Below are 20366 nucleotides of genomic sequence, written 5' to 3'. Positions count from 1 at the left end.
TTCATCGAATAATCGCGGATAATTATCGTGGCCGAGATTACGTTTAACGTTAGTTACTTTTCTAGTTACTTTTTTGCTTCTGCAATTCTGTTTTCTCGGCTCGCGAGTTGGCACGACTGCTGAAATATGTAAATGGGGGGATCCAACGATGCCGATTGTCAGAAAAGTATCGATGGGCGAGAATTATGCGATGCTATTGGAGAATTGGAGGTTTGATTAAGAATCGAGAAGTTTGGAAGTTCTTTTGCTTTTCAAATGGTATGGTATGGTTTAGAGGATCGATAAATTGGATATTGAGAGTTTGTATTAAATGTATTTCGTTTGTGTAATTGTGTAATAGTTGAAGGAAATGGTTCAAATATTTCTTTTTATTTTTTAAAGAGATGGAGAATGTTTGAATAATGGCAAGTGGATTTAAAAATTTAAGGAGGATTATTTTTTTAAATATGAGATTTTTGGGAGATCATGGAATGGATTGTACATTGGAATTTATCAAATTGTAATAAATACAATTTGTTCATCCTGAAAATTAGATCTTTTTATAATCAAATATAATATAGATTCTTGATCTAATGTTATTTTAAAGTTCCTATGCAAATGGATCGAGAATCAATGGTCGATCAAAATTTAAAAGTTGAGAAATATCAATATTATTAAAATCATTGATCGATGCCGCAAAGGAACGGGTCTTTTGTTGCTGTTAATGAAGTTTCAAGTCGAGTCGGGCTAGCATCCTTTAAGACAACTGACAGCCTTCCGAAGAAGAAGTTTCGAACAGAGTGGATGGTGCATCTCTACGAAACACCGACGGGCCAAAGACTTCAAACGTGATTTTAGACGCTCGAGAAGTTTTCGCGCGGTTGATAATTAGGGGCTTTAAGAGTTTTCGCAGTGTTCAAGATATAAAATGAATCGCTCTAAATCTTAGACCTTTTGGAAATTGATAAATTAAATTAAATCGAACCTATAAGCGCGATAGAGTTGTTGATTACATATAAAATACGAATAATAATCGAAAAATATGATTGATTTTTATGAAATCACTTAAATGAATATTATCTTACATCTTAACATATAATTAAAATTTGTTACAATCTCAAGTATCAAGTTGTTTCCCAATTGAACAAGTGGAAAATAAACAAATACAATTTCAAGTGGATTAACTCCTCGCCTAAAAATATCTTTCACGGCAGGAAGATTTAATAATTGCAAGTCTAAATTGCCAAGCTTTTTAACTGAAAACACGACATGATAGAACTGTTTACCCGGATTCTTGGCGCGCTCCACGAAGTGGCAGAGTTAATAAGCCAGGATCTTGGATTTATTAACTTTTTAACTAGTCGACGCGCTTCTATAAGGCCACGGTCGTCTTGTATATTCCGTACACTGTGGATAATCGCGTTAATTTGATTTTTCCGCAGTCATCTCGACAACTTGAACTTATTAACTAAGGAAAACCAAACTTGTTCTTGTAATTTAAAGTTTATGAGAAAGTAAATTCGTGTTTTACGTCGTAAAGCATTATGAAATCATTATGAAATCAGCAACGTTGTTAGTGATCTCATCGTTATGATTAATGAATAAATTATGATGAAATATCAATTTTTCCTACATTCGTTTTTCTATGTACAAGAAAAATTGAAAGTGCATATTTCATTCCTTTTATATATCAGAAGATCTATTAAAAATATCCTAACTTAATCTAGGGATCCCTAGACAGTTCAAGTTAATGATTTTTAATAGTTTAGTAAAATTCTGATAATAGCATTTATACATATTTTTGTAAGAAGTTTCTAATAATATTACACTTTTTAGGAACAATGTCTTAATGAATGGAAAATCTTCGTATCTTCATTTATTACCAAATACTCGAAGAATATTAATTAATTCACTACTCATTCAAGATCACCAAAAATCAAACAAAATTTCTAGATTCAAAAAAAGACTCGAGTTTACCTACCTACACACTCGTGGATTGAATAAAAAAGAGATAAATTGTCTAAAAGCATCGGTAAAAGCATAAACTTCGAGAGCAAAACCACGCACAACACCCATCAAATCAAACAAAGTTCCACGACACTTTGGAAACTTCCACTTCTACCTAATCGCACGTACCGCATGCGCGCATGCGGATTCCCCCTTCTTCCCCCCTTAGCAGCAACTTGTTTCACTCTATCCATCCCCGCTTAAAAGGATTGAATCCCAAGGAAAATGGATAGAGCGGCGCGTTTCGAAACACACGGGGCGTATATTTCGAGGCGATTCGCCGCGTTGATATCGTCGCGATTCGACACGCGATTTATCGAGGAGGAGGGGGAGGGAGGGGGGAGGGGCGCACAATAAGCGGAACGGAAACGTTTCCCGCTATTTCCTGCCGCGCTTCTTTTTATCGACGGCCGATGCTCTTCTTCGAACGGAACCCCGTCGTTCCGCCGTCGAATAATGGCTGGTAAAGGAAGAGGAAACTCGTTGTCCCGCGCAAATTTATCGCGAAGCGCCTCTTGCGCCGATTTATATACACACCGCCTCCGGATGATCTTTGCGAAACGAAGGAACGAGGCAACATATTCCTCGTCGTCGAGAACGGTGGGTCGTGTTATTGCGGCTCCTTCCATTGTGCGGGAAACGACTTGGTCGGGTTGAGGGTTTCGAGTTGGAAAAGTTGGAAATGGAATTGGTGGCTAGGTAAAGCGGCGATTAGATCGGTCGTGATTATTTGGGGAGAAGAAAGATTGGATTTGGACGGATCTTTTAATGGAAATGATATTCGATGTTGTGAATCGATGAGGGAAAAAGAGAAACGTGAAGTTTCTTGTGCAAAGAGAAAAATCAGCATGGAGCAACGTTTCATTAGCTGTCACGCGAATGGATCATTAGAGACACGGGAAATGGTATTTTTCCAACAGCTGTAATTGAATTGTAATATTTCACGGGTAAAAATCAGAAGGGAGAAACCGTTTAATAACAAAAGAAAAAAAAAGATCTCGATTCACTTAATTTACTGAATATTATTCGAACGATCAAGATTTCTCGAGGAAAGATTTTTCGACAAAACGTACGTTTTAAAGAGAGAACACGAGAATTGCCTGAAATATCGCGAATAACGTCGTTTTTTTTTTGTTTTTTTTTTTTTTTAAATTCTCGAAGAAAGCGTCCGAGAAAGCGTCTCTCTGAATACATTGCGAGATTATACAAGTGATGCAACTCGGGAGAATGCAGGATCAATGGAAGGAAATGTCGAGAAAAGAAGAGAAATGAGAATTTACCTTGAGTGTATCCTGCAAGTTTTGTACTCTACAGTGCATGTATACTTGAGCACCGAGTTGCACGGTAATGTTGCTCTCTGGATCTTCGAAAAAGGGCCTCGGTTCTGGAGTGCCGCCCGTTTCTGTAGCAAAACTTTCCACCTCGTATACCTGTATTAAGATCAAAAGAGAAACAAACGTGATAGAAAATATCAGGCCACCTCTGTCTTTTCTTTGCGCATAGAGGAACGTTGCGCGCGTTTATAATTGAAAGGCAACAATAGGAGATAAAATCTATACAGAACAAAGTTACTCGAACGGAGATGAGAACTTAAGTTAAAAACTTGACACAGTCTAGTGTGACGATTAAAAAAACACAAATACTAATTGCAATTTTTTCAAAAAAAGAAAAAAAAGAAAAGAAAAGAAACTTCAAAAAATTCCAGTTTCATTCCAAAGGGTGATCCCTTTCTTTCCTCTTACGTAGAGATTTTATTCTCAATGTCCAAAAAAAAAAAAAAAGAAAAAGAAAAGGGAGGCTGTACACATTAATAGTAACCATCTCTCTCTCTATACTCCAGTTTCAAGTTTTCAAAACTCGTTAGGGGGATTAATAATAAACGGGATAGAGAAATCCTTGATAAAATACAACGAGAGGGATATCGTTTGAAAATAAGGTTATTAAATTCGCGGGAAGATCACTTGAACGCTTTGTAACTTAAAAGTTACGTAAATATTTGAGAAGGTCTTATAACCGTTTCGCCGTCGACACAAAGGGATCACCCCCCTCCCCATTGTCTGTAGCAAAGCAGCGGCGAAAAGTATGTCCTGCCGCACCCTTTTTGAAAAGACATTTTCAACTGCTCATTCCAATTATACAGCCGACTTACCTCGGTAAAAGGCGAACTGAGCTCATGCCAGAACGACCTAGGCAGGTTTTCCAGTCCAGGAAACGGCTTAGCACCTGAAACAATTTAGAAACCAGATTACACGTCTCTCCCCCGTCTAAGCTTTATTACAGAGAGATACAACGATATAATTAAACTTGCCCGCAAATTTACCCCCTATCCTCCTCCCCCCCCCCTTTCTCCCTTCCCTTAACAACGTCTACTCGGTTGCAATAAATGAACGACACTCTTAATTATTCGAACGAGGCCGCGCAGTTTGATTAAATCGGCACGGGTCCTATTATTCCGCGATAATGAGAATTAAACTAAAATCACGGGGAGAAATTCGATTTTCAGGAATTATATGTAATCCAATTCAATTATCACGCTGTTGTAAAACTGTATGATTTAATTAATAACGTAACAGGTGTCCAGTGTGTATCTAGTAGTAATTCGTGAAAGTGTTCGAATTTTAATCTAGGGAATCGTGATAATTTTAATTTTAATGGAAGTTTGCGTGTATAGATATTTTTTTTTTGTTTTTTTTTAGAATTGTGGAATTCTTGTAGATGATAGAGAAAGAGAGAAAAAGAAAAAGCGTTAAAATTTCAACATTTTATTGTAATTTCTATTTCGTATCATTACTTTATATTTAAAAAAAGAAAATGGGGAATTTTAGAAGAATAAATTTCAACTTAACTTTCACAATGATATATCATTGATAGAAAAATAATCTCGACATCTCGTGTTTTATATTAATTGGAACGATATATCCAAAAATTAAATGCAACGTGCTTATTTTTATTATTGACAATTTTGTTTTTCAGCGAATGTTGAAATAGTTATTGTGTAAATAAGGATATCAAATGCGTAGATATATTTATTTTAGAATTTTTTATTTAGATCTAACGCGTTTCTATTAAAAAAAAAATATATATCTATTTCCTTTATTCGTAAATATAACGAAAAAACAAACAAGTATAGCGTTTATCTGAAAAAATATTTTTGATGGACGCATCGAAAAATGGTGTACATAGGGACAAGGGTTGTAAAAAATAATCGATCCGCTTTTTCTACCGGCCAATGTATAGCGAGTATTTCCGTTGTACGTCCATTTTATAGTGCGCTTCGTTAAGCTAAATCCTTTGGTTTAAGCTAAATCCTACCAGTCATCAAAAGTAAATAATTGTTTTGGAAGAAGTATCTTATTCACAGTTAACGTTAAATATAATAATTAATCTAACTTAGTGAATTTTGACGATAAAACTTCGATCCCTTTCCTTAAAACTTTATTTCATCTCTGAGACAAGATTCTAGAAAAGATAATTAACTTATTCTTATTGCAAAAACGCATTGCAATAAGAAAATAAAAATTGCAAAACGTTTAAGTTACGTTAGATTTCATCTTTTCACAAAAATGAATAAAAGAATAAAATCAAACTCTCTTTAAAAAACCATTCGTAATCAAAATTACGAAAATCAAAGTACTATGATCATTTTCATAGCAACTTTTTCAAATTTTGATCATAAAAATGTACACGATCTGTGCAAAGAAATAAATTCATGGAAAATAAAAATTTTCAACATCATTTCTTCGATTATCACTTATCTTCGAAAAGTCTACGGGATCGATGCCAAAAATTCTTGCTCCGATCCCATTTTGAGAAGAAAAAGAACAGAAGAAAGAAAATGGTCCGGCTGTAAAGACAAAAAGGGAACGAGTTTCCGAGAAAACTGGCCACGTCGTTAGTGTAATAGACACGGAAAATCGAATTACTATGGAAACAATCGCGAAGTTGGGGGAACGAGTGTGCTGCAGTGGAAAAGTTTTTCACTTTCTAGAAGGGCGTAGAAGGAAACTCGTTCGCTTGTCGACGAATAGAATGGCCTTATCAGGGGCGAGCACACGCGGCCGTACGCGAGTTTCCAAGACGATACACATAAATGTATTCCCCCTCCAAGGTTACATGGCACACAAGAGAGAGCAGGAGTAAACTTAGCTGAAATAAGAGATCCGGCGTGAAGAGTGTGAATAGAGGATTGGGTGCGTAATTAACGAGGGGTAAAATTTTGAATGAGATCATTTCTTGTCTTTAATGGAACACGTTGAAGACGAGGGATCGAATGAAATTTGCAATTAATTAGTGGAACAATTAGTGATTTTTTTCTTGTTCTCGTTGAAGAAGTTTTATTTCGAGTGTAAATTTATTTCTTTGGAAGCAGAGAAAGGTTGTAGTTGAACAACGATATTTATTTATTCTCCGCTTGAAAAAGATAAAATTCTGAATACAAATAGTTTTTATTGTTAATTCTTTCTATTCTGATGAGACATGTAAAATAAGTCTCGTTGAATATTTTCAGAGTGTCGTTTTTATAATACGTCTGATTGTTGACGAGATGTTAATATATTCGCAGGCTTTCTTTTAGGAAGATTTAATTCTAAAGAGAAACAAAACGAATACAAAAATAGGTTGAGCCTATACAGAGCTATCTTATTTTGTATAACATCAATTTGTTTTGGCTTCTAGAATCAGTTCAAAGATCCTACGAATATATTAATTACCTTTTGTGCTACTACCATTGATTAGAAAAGAGTACAAAAAGTTGACCAAATTTGATCTATATTTACAGCTTAGTATTAGCTCTAAAAAAAATAGATATAGGAATAGGAATTGAATTTTACCAAATAACTTCATTTATAAAATTTTACAATTTCGTTCAATTCCTAATTGATACAATAATATTACAAAAAATTAAATAAATTTGCAATTTTCATTATAGAGAATCTTGCAATATGTAACTATGGGAAACATGTTTTGTAACTGTGCATAGGATACTTCATGCTGACAACTTTGGGAGTACCAAAGGTACAATGTTGACAAGTACAATAAAACGGAATCTGGAACTGGCAATCCTCAAGAGTCCCAATAACAAATAGAGTTTAATTCCAAGATCGTGGAATTGAACTTCTCGCCGAGGTTACGAGCAACCTCGTATTCATAAAACGGATTTAAAGCGATGAAACGGAATTAACGATCTCGAAGTCATTAGGTGCAACAACGCTCGACTAGCCGCCATTTCAAAGTTCAATAAATCTCGGTACCAGATATATCATAAAAGAACTTTAAAAATCTATAATTGAACGTTGGAGATCGAAACTTTCTACGAAGTACTTTTTGAAAATTATAGGATTCTGAAAAATCAATATGATATCTAAAACTTCAAAAACTTGTAGTTAATTACAAGTATTTTCAATTTATTCCATTTTTATATGCTTCGTTCAATATTTCATGATAAATAATTATTTCTCATAAAGATATTCAAATGATTGCAGATCTATTATGATCTCATTCTTTAGGTACACCTAGAATATCCTAGGTATCCCTAGGAATACTAAGGAAAAACTAAAGTATTTAGATTCTTTATTCGAAGCATCATAACGATACTTCGAATGAAAATTATAATAATGAATCTAAACGCAATTTTTATTGTTAATGATAAAAATAATCTCTATAAGTAAAGTATTGACATTTTATATGATAAGTGAAGCGGAATGTATGAACAAAGACTCCATCATCCCTGACATGAGACTCTATCTTCGAATCATATTGTCATAACTCTCACGATCAAGGTCTTTAGTATCGACTTCCTGGGTTGTTCGTATCGCATGTTACAACCTCGTCGCCGATATCGAGCTTCATTACATAGGGGTCATCTGTGTCGTGTTTCACCAGCTGGGATTCTCGATATCGGGTTTCATGACTATCAAAGTGTCTATATAAGTGAAAACTGATATGGAACAATTGGATGTTACTTGTAGTAACGATCATTTGTATCACGTTTATCTAAAACGTTCATCATTTCTTTTTTTGGGGAGGAAGGGGGTAAACACTTTATCACGTCCGTCTATAATAATTATTTTGAATGCGAAAAACTTCAAAAATCGACGAATTAACGACAGGTTCTTAAACAAGTTTTCTGATCCAATCTATCTTAAAACTTTTTAATGCGTGTTTTTAAAGAAGTTCAACCCGTACTTGGTTAATTAAGATGAAAGTTTCGCGTTATCATCATCAGTTTATGAACCATTACCTCGATAAAACGTAGAAGAAAGTATTTTTGCAAGGATAATTTCAAAATATTAATTCCAAAATAAAATAAACAATATCAACTTGTCGAAAATTTTTTTCTCCTTGCTTCTGACAAGATTTAATTTAAATTAAATAATTCGATCAGTCCAGATCCATCCTTTGAATGCTTTACGAAGAATAACTGGAAACTATAATGTCTCTCAAATGCTGTAAACCTAATCAAAACGTAAGTTAAACTCTCTAAAAATATCAGATAAAGAATTGAATCGTTTATAGCTTGAAAAATAAACTTCAACGAACGTTTTCTCAGTTTAATTTCAGTTTCAAAAACCGTTCTTTAAATTTTTGTATTTATCTCACTTAAACATTTTCTACAATTACCACTTTCCCTATTATTCAACCTAATGAATGCTATGACGGTTGCATACGTAATAGACGTTAGTTTACCTACTTCCCCGTGTTTCTGCCATTTATATAATCACCATTCGTTTAAACTAATACTCATACTTGCTCATTTCTAACAACTATTCTACTAATTTTGTACATTTTAAACGAGCAAATGTTCACTCATACGTCTTGACAATTAAAATTTTAGAAACACAAAACAAAATTTTAGCCTCCAAAATCTCCGACCAAATCTTTTTCAACAAAACGTTCCACGATGTCTTCCACGACAAATATTCCATTCAATTTTGCTATATTATATCGAGGACGAAGACGCGATCGATCACATCGAACGACACGATAATTACACGTTTAATCGTTCTTTCGTCGGTATTCAATTTCGCCTGGACGAAATGCAGGGATGCTCGTTAATTTGATCGCCTTCGGCTCGCAGCTGCGTACTTCTAGCATCGTTTCACCTCCAATGAGCGCGTGTGTCGGAGCATATATCGACAATTCTTGCATAATTCGCGTACCCCTTCTCATTCATTCGCCACGAACGAAATTGAAACACGCGTGCTCCTTCTCATTTCTATCGAGCACAAAACTCGTTCGATTGTTAATTCACCATCCACTTTTTAATGCATAGATACCTTTGATATTCCAAGCTTGGATTAAATTGAGAAAGAAAACGTTATACGTTACGTTTGCTGATTGTTTAGAAAATGAAAGAAATATTCTCGAAAACTTCTCGAAAGAAATTCTTAATAAACGTAATTCATTTCAATTTGAAAATTTTTTTTAATAGAAAGATAAAAAAATTCTCAAACACATAGTTATAATGTAGAAGGAGTAGTTGATATTAAGGCACAAGGATTAATTCTTGGAAAAATTGAGAATAGTCATAATAATCGATTTATAAGGAAAAAGTAGTTATACGTATATAATAACTACTTTGGCAAAGAAGTACCGTAAAATATTAAATCTGAACATCTAAACATAGGTAACTTTCATAACGTAAAAGTAATTTGAAGTTGTAAAACCTTTTCCCAGGGGTGCACTGAGATTGAGGCTACGGTAGCTTCTAAACTCTATACAAAACACTTTGTACCATAAACTTTACGCGAAAATCGTTAAAGGAAAAAACGTTGCCTCTAAAAATCGAAAAACTTCGAGCAACATTGAAAACTTCCAACCTGCTACCTATGCTATATTGTTGCTCTGCCGTTAAGCCGTTAAAACTTCCAATCATTTTAACAATATATATAAAACAAATAAAAATACGATATTTTTTTTGCACACCATTGATAATCTATGATAACTCGAGGATAAAATTTTTATTGAACGGATAAAAACATTTTTCATACGCGGGGTAATAATATTGTGATTTTGAGGTACGCGAGATTTGATACTTTGGTTCGATATTTTTGCTATTTTTTTTTTTTTTTTTTTTTTTTTTTTACGCTAGAATAATCGAGAAAAAATGTGTCCTCGTAAAAAATTTGAATAAAATGAATTTTCAGGAAAATTAGTTCGCGTTCATTGACCCCATATTTCTCGAATCGAAATTAAAATGATCTTGAATTTTTATCAAAAAAAGTTAACTTTTTAACACTGAAATTTGTAGACGATAGAAAATTATCATTTTTTTCCCTTGGAAATGCTAAAAAATTATGAAGAGAAACAAATCGTACGTATCACTTCCTGAATTATTCTTGAAACTTGTTAAGATCAATGAATGTTTAAATTGGAAGCATACCCTGTTACAATAAAAGAAGAATAACGAACTAACTCTATGATCTTTATAGGAAATTAAAAAAATTAAAACTCGAGCTAATCGAAATTCCGCTATAATCTCATTGTACGCCAGTTAAAAGTTCGTTCAGGAAGATAATCTCAGGGCGTTAAATCGGTCTTCCTCCCCGTGGAGGAAATGAAAGGGACCGGTATTCGTGTTCCAAGTTCTTCCGGAAGAACGGCTCGTCGCCGTTTCAACCGAATTCGATGGAAAGATATTGCGTTCCCTTGCGGTCTTTCGAATTCCACTTTCCTTACTTTATTTCCCACGGTTGGGCCGTGCCTCTCCCGCCCGCCATCGCGGCCCTTTATAACCTACGAGATTGTTCAGTTTCTCCGGTTTCAACTCAAAAGGAGAAGGCTAACACGAACAGGCTTTATTACTTTTTCCGGCTTCTCAATGGCGCGTAACTCGATGAGAACTACGAGAGAGAAAAAAAAAAAAGTAATCCCTCGCTTGTCATAATTTTAATAGCTCGTTCCCTTTGGACAGATCTAGACTTTTTGACAATTTGTTCTGAATTTAATTTTAATTCTGCAAAATGCTTCCTCTATTTCCCTGAGCCTAGAAAAATCGTTAGTCTCTTATCTTGGATAGAAAGTTTGCACAAGACTCGTATTCTCGTTTGCATGTGTAGATATTAAGATATTAATACAATCGTGGAAGAGTTTAGAGAGACTGATAATAAACACAGAAGTTTGTAAGTTTGTTTGTGTACAAAAATATCGAGGTTTATTTATTAAGTTGTAAATATGTTCATTGGATGAGGCGAGGAGAGGAGAAGACAGAGAGAGACGGAGATAAAGTGAGACAGCTCTATCAGCTAATCATACTGGTGTCTCCCTCTGTCGTCAAAACGAATTTCCATTGCTTACGACCAATAAGCTAACTAATAATAAATAAACCTCGAACGACATTTTTATACTTGTATTAACTTTTATATTTGTTTCAGACTCTAGAATCAATTAAAAGCATCCTATAGATATATTTTAGACAAAACGGATTTATTAGAATCTTCAATCTTCTATCTATCCATGTTCAATCAAAACTCTCTTCCTCGTTCGACGAGCAATAGAAATTATAAACCTAGGAATTCTCGATTACCAGGATCATCTTGGTCCTCTCCCCCCCCAAAAAAGGTCCAACCGTATCTCATTTTCTCCCAATTTTCAACCCTCTTTTACAAGATTCAGATAACTTCCCTTTAAATTCTCGATTCCACCGGACGCTTCGTTTCCTCGCCGCCGCGTTTCTAACGATTTTTCGAAGAACGACGGGATAATCCTGGAGAAATTTATCAGCTCGAACCGAGAGAGAGGTGAGGAGAGGAGAGGATCTTTTCTGGCAGGACCAATCTCGGAAGGTGAATTCACCGCCACTCCCGGGGAGAAGGAACGAAAAGACTTCTAATATCTGCTGGAAAGACGGAGCACATAATCTTCCCGAAAGGATAAACCCGGTTACCGGTCAGGATTTCGAATACGTCCAGGGAATGTCGTCCACGGGATTACTGGACGGGGTCCGCATCGAGCGATACAAAGGAAATTGTTTGCGAACACATCAACTTGAGGCCAACTTGAACGTTTTAAATTGCTTCGATAATGCAATCCAGCCGATAATCTTTTCGAATATGATGGAATATCTTGGACTAAATGAACGATGAACAATGAATTTAATAATAAGTGAACGTGGTCCAATTATTATTATAATTATTATTATTATTATTATTATAATATTATCGAGTTGTTAATTTACAGAGATGACAAGGAGTTTGTATTTTATAAAGTGACGAGGAGGATAGAGAAGAAAGTTTGATTCGCTTGTTGTCTAATTTACATTGTGTCCTATCTGTATATTAAACGTAAATAATATATATTTAATACAATCTAAAAATCGATGGAATATCAAATATCCGTGTTGGAAAGAAATATTGGTAAATATTGACGGAATGAAATGGGGTATTAATAAATGTCTGTGAATGTAATATTGACAAATGTGTGTGTAAAATGAAATGTTGGTAAACCGAGATATTAGTCGATGTTGGTCAAATATTAAAATGGACTTTTGGACTATTGGGTTGAATATTATGTGTTTATATTGTATTCGATATAATTTCAGTGGACATACCATATATGTATGCATGTACGTATTTGAACTATATCTATCAATATTTCATAATTTTAGAAGAAAGCATAATTATATTTTTAATTTGTTTAAACCATCTTATCGTTACTAGGTATGTTATTCTTTTAAAAATAAAAAAGATAAAAAATTATTACATTGTACAAATATTTTAATAATTTAACATGCCTATTGTATGATGATAATAATTGTTTCATTGATAACTGGAATAAGAACATTTGCATGGGTTAAATAAACTTTGAATAAACACATTAATGCGCAAAATAATTTTTAATGCGGAAAATTAAAATTTCAAATAAAATATTATACAAGAATTTCATTTTACTCCATGGATATTTTAGAAATTGAATTTAAAATTCTTTTTTGATCGATTATACGACAAATTTATTAAAAATATGTATTTTATAATGAAAAAAAAGTATAAGGAAAAGAGAATTTCCTTTTATAAAGTAGACAATCTTTTCGAAAATTCAATGTTAAAAAATGCAAATTTCTCGATGAAGAAACAAAACTTGTAATGTATTGTTTATCTTTAGACAAGCTTTTACAAAATTTATATAATTTATACGCCTTTTTTTCTGATAAATTATAAAAGAAACTGCAGTGTTTTTTTGCTTTCATGCACGAGAAACAAATTACCATTGCCGTCCCACTATTTTCAATCCTATTCAATCTACCAAAAATTCAATAGCAATCAAATAAATCACGTGTTTTCAACAAACAAAAAAACTCAATTAAAATTACTCGAAATCTAAAATAAATCCTCGATACAATTTATATATTATCCATCATCAAATTTCAATGATAATAAATACATTAAATATTACAAATTATATCCTGAAATGCTCAATTTTAATGGTACGTTCTTCGTTAAATTCATACTTTTTTCTACCTTATATATTTTACGTAAAATAGACTAACAAATTATTTTTTACCGTAGAAAGAAATCGCAACTCGAAAACACTTTATATCATCACACCATTGAGAATGTAAGAGCATGAAATGGAAAACAGCATTGAATTGAACGTGACTTGTCCCTCGGTACGACGTCGAATTTATGGATCCTGTCCGTGGCCATAGGATTTATGGAAATCCAATGCCTTAATTGGAAAATTATAGGACAATGTCTGGGAGCCGAGCATTCGGCCCGCAACCCGTTACTCAACGAATATAATCATCCCCTCACCGATATCCGACTTTCACAACCGATATTTCCTGTCTCCAGAAGGGTGGACAACCCTCGGACTTGGCCAACATTGTTCGCCGAGGGACGAATCGGGAATTTAACGAAATTATTGTCACCTGCCGCTGAAAGGCGATTGATCTTTAAATGGCGACTCGAAAGTAGCCGGTATTAATTTTCATCCCTTTCTTTTTTTTTACTTTTTACCGCGCGAAAAATATTATACGTTATTCTGGAAAATATTATAACTGTTCTGTATTTCTTTTTTTTTTGTGCGTTTCTAGGAATACAATTCTTTCTGGGAATTTTCTTCACAATTGGATAATTCTTCTAAAAATAATTTAAAATTTTGATATCGCATCGTTATAAAATTATATTTAGAAAGAAAAAAAGTTGAACTGCATACTTTGTAAGTAAGTAAAAAAAAAGTAAAGAAAAGAATTTAAATCTTCAAATAAATAATTGGAAGTAATTCAAATTAAAAATAATTCATGCATATAAGAAATATGAAATAATGTTTGAATTAATTTAATGAAAACACGTACTTTTATTTTTGAATTTTATTTTACAAGTTTTTCTTAAAAAAGAAAAAAGGACATCTGCTTTTACATCCGCTTTAATAAATTTATATGCTTTGACATGCTGATGTTTAAGCAAAATGTAAAGCTGATTCTGTCAGCTGTCGTAAGCGTTCCAATATTAAATTATTTTACGTTCAGTTTTAGTGGATTAAATGAAAAATATTTCGATTCAAGGATAAAATGAAGCATGTAATGTAAAACGAAAAAAAAAAAAAGAAGAATATATAGAATCTTGTACAAAAATAAATTAATTACTTTGTACAAAAATCTTGATATTTCTGATGTACATGCTTGAAAAAAAATTATTAAAAAAAAACAGGTGAGGAAATTGAATAAAAGAGTTTAAACCGCGCAGAGCAGTTAACAGCTCGAAATTTGCATTTACTTACCTAATGAGGTGGCGGCACACAAAACGTGTAGCTGGTGAACCAAAATGGAGGCCACCACGGCCGAAAGACGACTCAACATCGTAGTCGATTCTCAACTCATTTCTGTTTCCAAAGTTGAGACGTGGCGCCTCTGTTCTCCTTCTGATCTGAAATTTTGAACATGGCATAATTTTACTTAGTCCCAGTTTTCAAAATATCCATGTAGAAACTTGCAATTGTAATAAGTACAACGATATAATAATAAGTAATAATAAGTAAAATTTAATCGTATTTAACATGGAATTATCGTTTCGTTCCACTTTGAATACACAAAGCATAATTCCGTTTGTCATAATTTTGAAATAATGCATTAAAATTTTACATATACGATTAATATTATCGATTTGTAATTACGTATCGAGGAAAAATTTCCATGTTATTGGAAATACACGAATTTATCATGGAAATGTATGTACCGTGGATTCTTGGACGATGAAGTCTAATTATTTGTTGCAAGAAATTGAAATAATTAAATCATTTATACGATTAATATGCAATTCGCGCATAATATCATTTAATATTTACAAATATTTGGATAATATTGTATCTAACAATATTTTCAATACTTTGATAATTTAATCGTAATAAACGAAATCTTCCAAATAAGAAATCTCGCGACAATTTCACAACATCGCCATTACTGCAATATTATCTCTTCTCTTAACAAAGAGATACCTAATTTTTCTTCAATATATTTATTATCACACAAGAAACTGTATAAAAATAATCGAAATACCTGCAACTTAAATATTCTTATCAACAATCAAGGAAACGAAATTATTAAATAACATTGAAGAAAAATGGAACTAATTCACAACATTGTTATCCTGTGTGACATCTATAATATTTAACAAATAGGTTGAAATGTAATGACAATCAGGATTGATCAACAACGTCAACGAATTGACGTGTACAATTGAATCTTATCGCTCGATAATTAAAGATAAAGCACGTAACAAGACGAATGCGGCCGTTAATTATACTCAGCTTCCCCACTGCACGATGTCAAACGATCCCGGCAAGCCCACCGAAATCCCCCTGGACTTGGAAATAACACCTCCGGTTGCCCGGGGCTGACCCAATCGGGGTTCACGAGACACAAAGCCTCCCTAGACAGAGATCAATGCGTTACTCGGCCGATCCACGTGTGTGTATGTGTGTGTGTATATGTGTTCGTGTCGCAGAAAAAGAATCGATCCTTTTTTGGGGATGGGGGGAGCCGGATTAACAGTTTTGCACACCGACGACCACTGCGCTCTCTGGCAACCCTCATTTCTTCGCAAATATCGTCTTAATGAATTTCTAACGAGCTCCTCTCCTTTTGGAAATTCATATTTCAAATGAATTATGTATATGGAGAGGGGGAAAAAAATTTTCGTGTTGATAAAGGGATGTTATATCATATAGAGCGATGGTTCGTAATTTTTTAGAAGTTTTTCTATCGAACTCTATTTCCCTTTGGAAATTCATACTTCAAGTGAATCAACGTATAAAGAGAAGAGGAAATAGAAAATGTTGATAGAGGCCAGTTTTTAAGTTTCGAGTTTTTTTTAGAAGTTATTGAAAGTTTTATCGAGCTATTTTGAAGTAAGTCTCTTATAATTATTAATTAATATACTTTTTATGAAAAATTGTGGAAATAATATAGTTTTCTTTATAATTTTGCAGAATTAACGATGCGAAAAAGTATATATACTAGGTTAAAAACCAAATCGTGATAGAAGAGGAAAATTTAGACAAAATTTTGAAAATTTTATATAATATTAAAATTGTCGATATATTTATATGGAAATCAATAATCTTATAATCATTCACTTGTTTTAATTATTTATTTTACCGTGAAATATTGAGTGAATGATACTGATTGCTAAATTCAAAATCACCCTTTCAAAAATCACAAATGAAATACAAAGCTATCAAGTTTATATTTAAAATAGAGAATTGAAGAATAAAACTACTTTAAATTCATTAAATTCCCAAAAATAAAATTTGTTAAATAAAATACAATTGAATTACTAGATAGATTTAAATAAAAACCATCGAGAATATTAATTTGTTTTAATCATTTGTTTCATAATGAAATATTGATTGAACGTAATCGAACTCAAGATCATTATTTAAACTCATAAAGCACTCTTCTAATGAATCTAAAAACGCATCGACAAATAAAAACAAATACTTTGATTCCACCAAATCCCCAGAAGCAAACGATACAATTTAAACAAACATTCAATTCAAGCAACTCGATGGAAAATAGAGAGACGTTAAAACGTTTAAAAAAAAAGAAAAACGTGTGATCCGATGATAAAGCATTCCAATAGATTAATTCGTCCAGTCATTTCCAAAAAATTCGTAAAAACAGGCAGACAAAAGGATTTCCCTCCTCGAATGACGTATCCAAAGGCCTCGTTAAATCAGACGTAGTGGCTCCAAGTCAAATAGAAGATTGCCACCGCGAAATTTCGTGTGATTCAATTTGTGACCAAAACGTTCAAACATTCGCCCCTTCCTTCCCAAAGTTTACACCCTAATGAATCCATCGACAACTCTTGAACTTCGATCGCACAACCTTCCAACCCTTTTTGTACGTGTCGTCACTCATCGTATCGTGCCGTGACGTACAATTCCAAACGCGTAAAAGGAACCTTTTGTAGCCGGGTGTTCGACAACTGGAAAGGGTACGAAACAATTTCTTTCTCTCGATTCTCCGTGAGAAGCAATCGTAAGAGTTGTCGTAACTTGGAAATAATTTCGACGTCTCGTGCAGGTGATACAAGTGGCGCCACAAGTGGAGAGGATGCGAAAAAGTTTCGAATCGACTTGTGTCTAACGAGATCTGGATTATCTTGGAGGAAATTGGAGAAAGAAAAGTGAGAATAGGTATCATAGATAATTGGTTAATATTGGCACGAAGATATAGGGATCTATAGATCTATAGATCCTTTTTATTTGTTCTTAGAATATTTATTCTTCTCGTAAATATTTAACGATTCGTCACGAGTGAATTTTTTGCAATTATTGTACAGGCTGTTAATAATCCCCCCCAGGGGCTGCAGTCGTTGTTTGATTGCAGCACGGGTTTAGCGCACCCGAGCTCTAGCTTATCATAAGCCTATCGTGAGGATGACAACTTCTCTAAAAAAAATCCTTATAAACAAATTCGTGGAATACGAATTACGAAGAATTGATCCTAGAGATCAAAACAAACAAGCTGATAACACTATTGTCTCGCTTTGTTTCTAAAGACAAATTTCAATCGTAATTTAATAAATAAATCTCGACTGATATATTTTTGTACACCATCTTTCGTGTTTACTCTCCAAACGTTGCACGTATCAATTCTCTGTATATCTCTGTATTAACTTCTAAGGCGTTAAATATTCACAACGGGGAGTTTTCAATTTCAATTCTTATTTATCTTTCTGATTACTTGAGAATTCGTTCGATAATTATGAATAATAAATATAAAGTTTAATCAAGACCGCGAAAGGGGGAAACTATTTTACAAAAGGAACAAGAGAACGATACCTTATCACGAATAATTCCAGTTATAAATTCCTTCGCGGCAATAATTACAGAGCAATGAATTTTTCTTAATTTCCTCCTCGTTGCAATGCAACTTGTTCCTCGTTAATTTGCCGCGCACAGGCGCGAACCTTTGCGTGTTACGAATTACGCAACTGCGTTATTGCACGATTTCACGAGTAACGAGAAACGAATAAATGGAAGTGGAAAAAAAAAAGCCAGGTACAAGTAAACGAATCCAGTCGCACAATTACGAATTGTCCTCTCACGGTGGATTACATCCACGTTACTTTCGATCGTGGATGAGAGAAACAAAGAACTCGCGAAAGTCCAACACGCGAATGTAATCTGTTCAAAGAGCAAAGAAGAATTCGTTTTCGTTACGAGCACGCGATCTAGCTTTTTTAACCTGGGCGGATTAATCGACAAGATCGTGGCGAAAAGAGATTAACGTTATCTTACTGGTGGAGCTATATAAGTAAAGGTATTTTCTCTTCCTTCTCTTTGGTGTGGCAAACGATTTTATACTTTCGTATCGTTTGATTTTTAGAAAATGAAGAACTTCATTTATAACTCAGGATTTATCATTTATTATTATTACTATTATTAATGTTAAGGTTTTTTTGTTAAAACAGAAGAGATTTGAATACATTAGTGTGCAAATTATAATTACTTGCATATTGAAAATCGTCAAAAATCGGCATTTGCAAGTACGGTGGCGCTCTCTGTAATGTCTATAATTTGAACCAAATGGAGATACTTACTCTGGAAATGTGAATTTCGCGAATTCAACTTGATCGAAAGAGAGGAAATGTGAATAAATATAAAGTTTCTCAAATTTTGTTTAATAGTTTATCTTACATTTGAAGTTCAATTTCAAGAATTTATAACATAATGAATTAGCAAGAGACACTAAAGTGAGCTATTATATTATTAAAAATGGCCGTTAATGCAAATAATTTTATAACAAAGTAACAATTCGATTTATAAAGATTTTGTGTTTCGTGAGAGATATTAAACGATTTATAAAATCGTAATCTCAAATCGTCAGAAATGAAAAAATATAATTACCAGTAACAAAATAGATTAGCAATTCAAAAGCAATTATTATTAATGCATTATGTTACTATCCATGTTCCGCTTGCTAAATCTCAACGTCAGATTATTTCGATATAAAATTTCTACCGCGTTGCACAACTTATCTTCCATATTGCATTACTGATAATCCATCATTCGTGATAATACAAGCTTACAACATACGCACGATTACCACGGTGCACAGCTTACACGTTACAAAGCGGTGCAATCAACACGCTATGCATTCTAAGTTGGAGACAAGGATTTATTATATTTCCAGCACGATAATTCTACAATTATTCGTTTAAAAAACTTTATTATGTCATTACACAAATTACTCTATTATTCATCTGGTAGAAAAACGAAAAAACTGTGTTAAAAGAAACATAATTTGCATGCAGTGGATTAATCCAATTTAACCCTATATTTTTTGTATAATTTAATTATTTCTTTCACGCATGATAGTGTAGATGATATAATACTTTGGTTGATTAATTTTTAAGTAACGTAAGCTTGTTTGTTTTTATCCTTATAAGAATATTTTATAAAAATATTGAAGAAAAAAAATATTTTCATCATAAATAACCGATGGCAAAGAAGAATTTTTCTTTTGATCTAAAAAATTTTTATCTTGAAAGGATTATTGATAAATTTTTCAGGGCAAAATATAAGATAAAAATTTTAAAAATTTGGCAAGATCAATAAAAATATTCTTTTTAAATTTGGTAAAGATATTAAAACGAAATTCGATACGAAATGAGCGCGAATGTAAATTCAAAAGGAAGAAAGAACATTAATGAAAATCCTCATAAAAATACTCGTTGTTGTTGCGTATCATATTTTGCAACGATTCACATTTTAAAAAACATACATTGTAAAATTTATTACGCGCATTATTATTGACACGTGAAATTTTCTATCTTTAAACATATCACGTACAAGAATTGTATTATTTTTAATTATAATCCATTAACTTTTTATCGTATCATCTTATTTTAAATTCTAATTAATTAAAAAAAACGGGA

At 33.1% G+C, this 20366-nt stretch overlaps 1 protein-coding gene across 5 annotated transcripts in view; it reads right to left on the bottom strand.

Moving 5' to 3' along the window:
• Positions 1-20366, bottom strand: part of LOC122712772 (peroxidasin-like) — a 286627-nt gene that overhangs the window by 192435 nt on the left and 73826 nt on the right. For all 5 annotated transcript variants that reach the window (XM_043932650.1, XM_043932649.1, XM_043932652.1 and 2 more), the window contains exons 2-4: positions 14701-14846; positions 4136-4209; positions 3267-3416 (exon numbers count right to left, since the gene is read on the bottom strand). In XM_043932650.1, the coding sequence (XP_043788585.1) occupies positions 3267-3416; positions 4136-4209; positions 14701-14779 (303 nt within the window). In that variant the 5' untranslated portion in view covers positions 14780-14846. The remainder of the gene's footprint in view (positions 1-3266; positions 3417-4135; positions 4210-14700; positions 14847-20366) is intronic.

Source organism: Apis laboriosa, unplaced genomic scaffold, assembly GCF_014066325.1.
Source record: "Apis laboriosa isolate Shangri-la unplaced genomic scaffold, ASM1406632v1 scaffold218_cov154, whole genome shotgun sequence".
NCBI classification, from domain to species: domain Eukaryota; kingdom Metazoa; phylum Arthropoda; class Insecta; order Hymenoptera; family Apidae; genus Apis; species Apis laboriosa.
The sequence above is the reverse complement of the archived record's forward strand: the minus strand, read 5'-3'. Positions and strand labels throughout refer to the sequence as shown.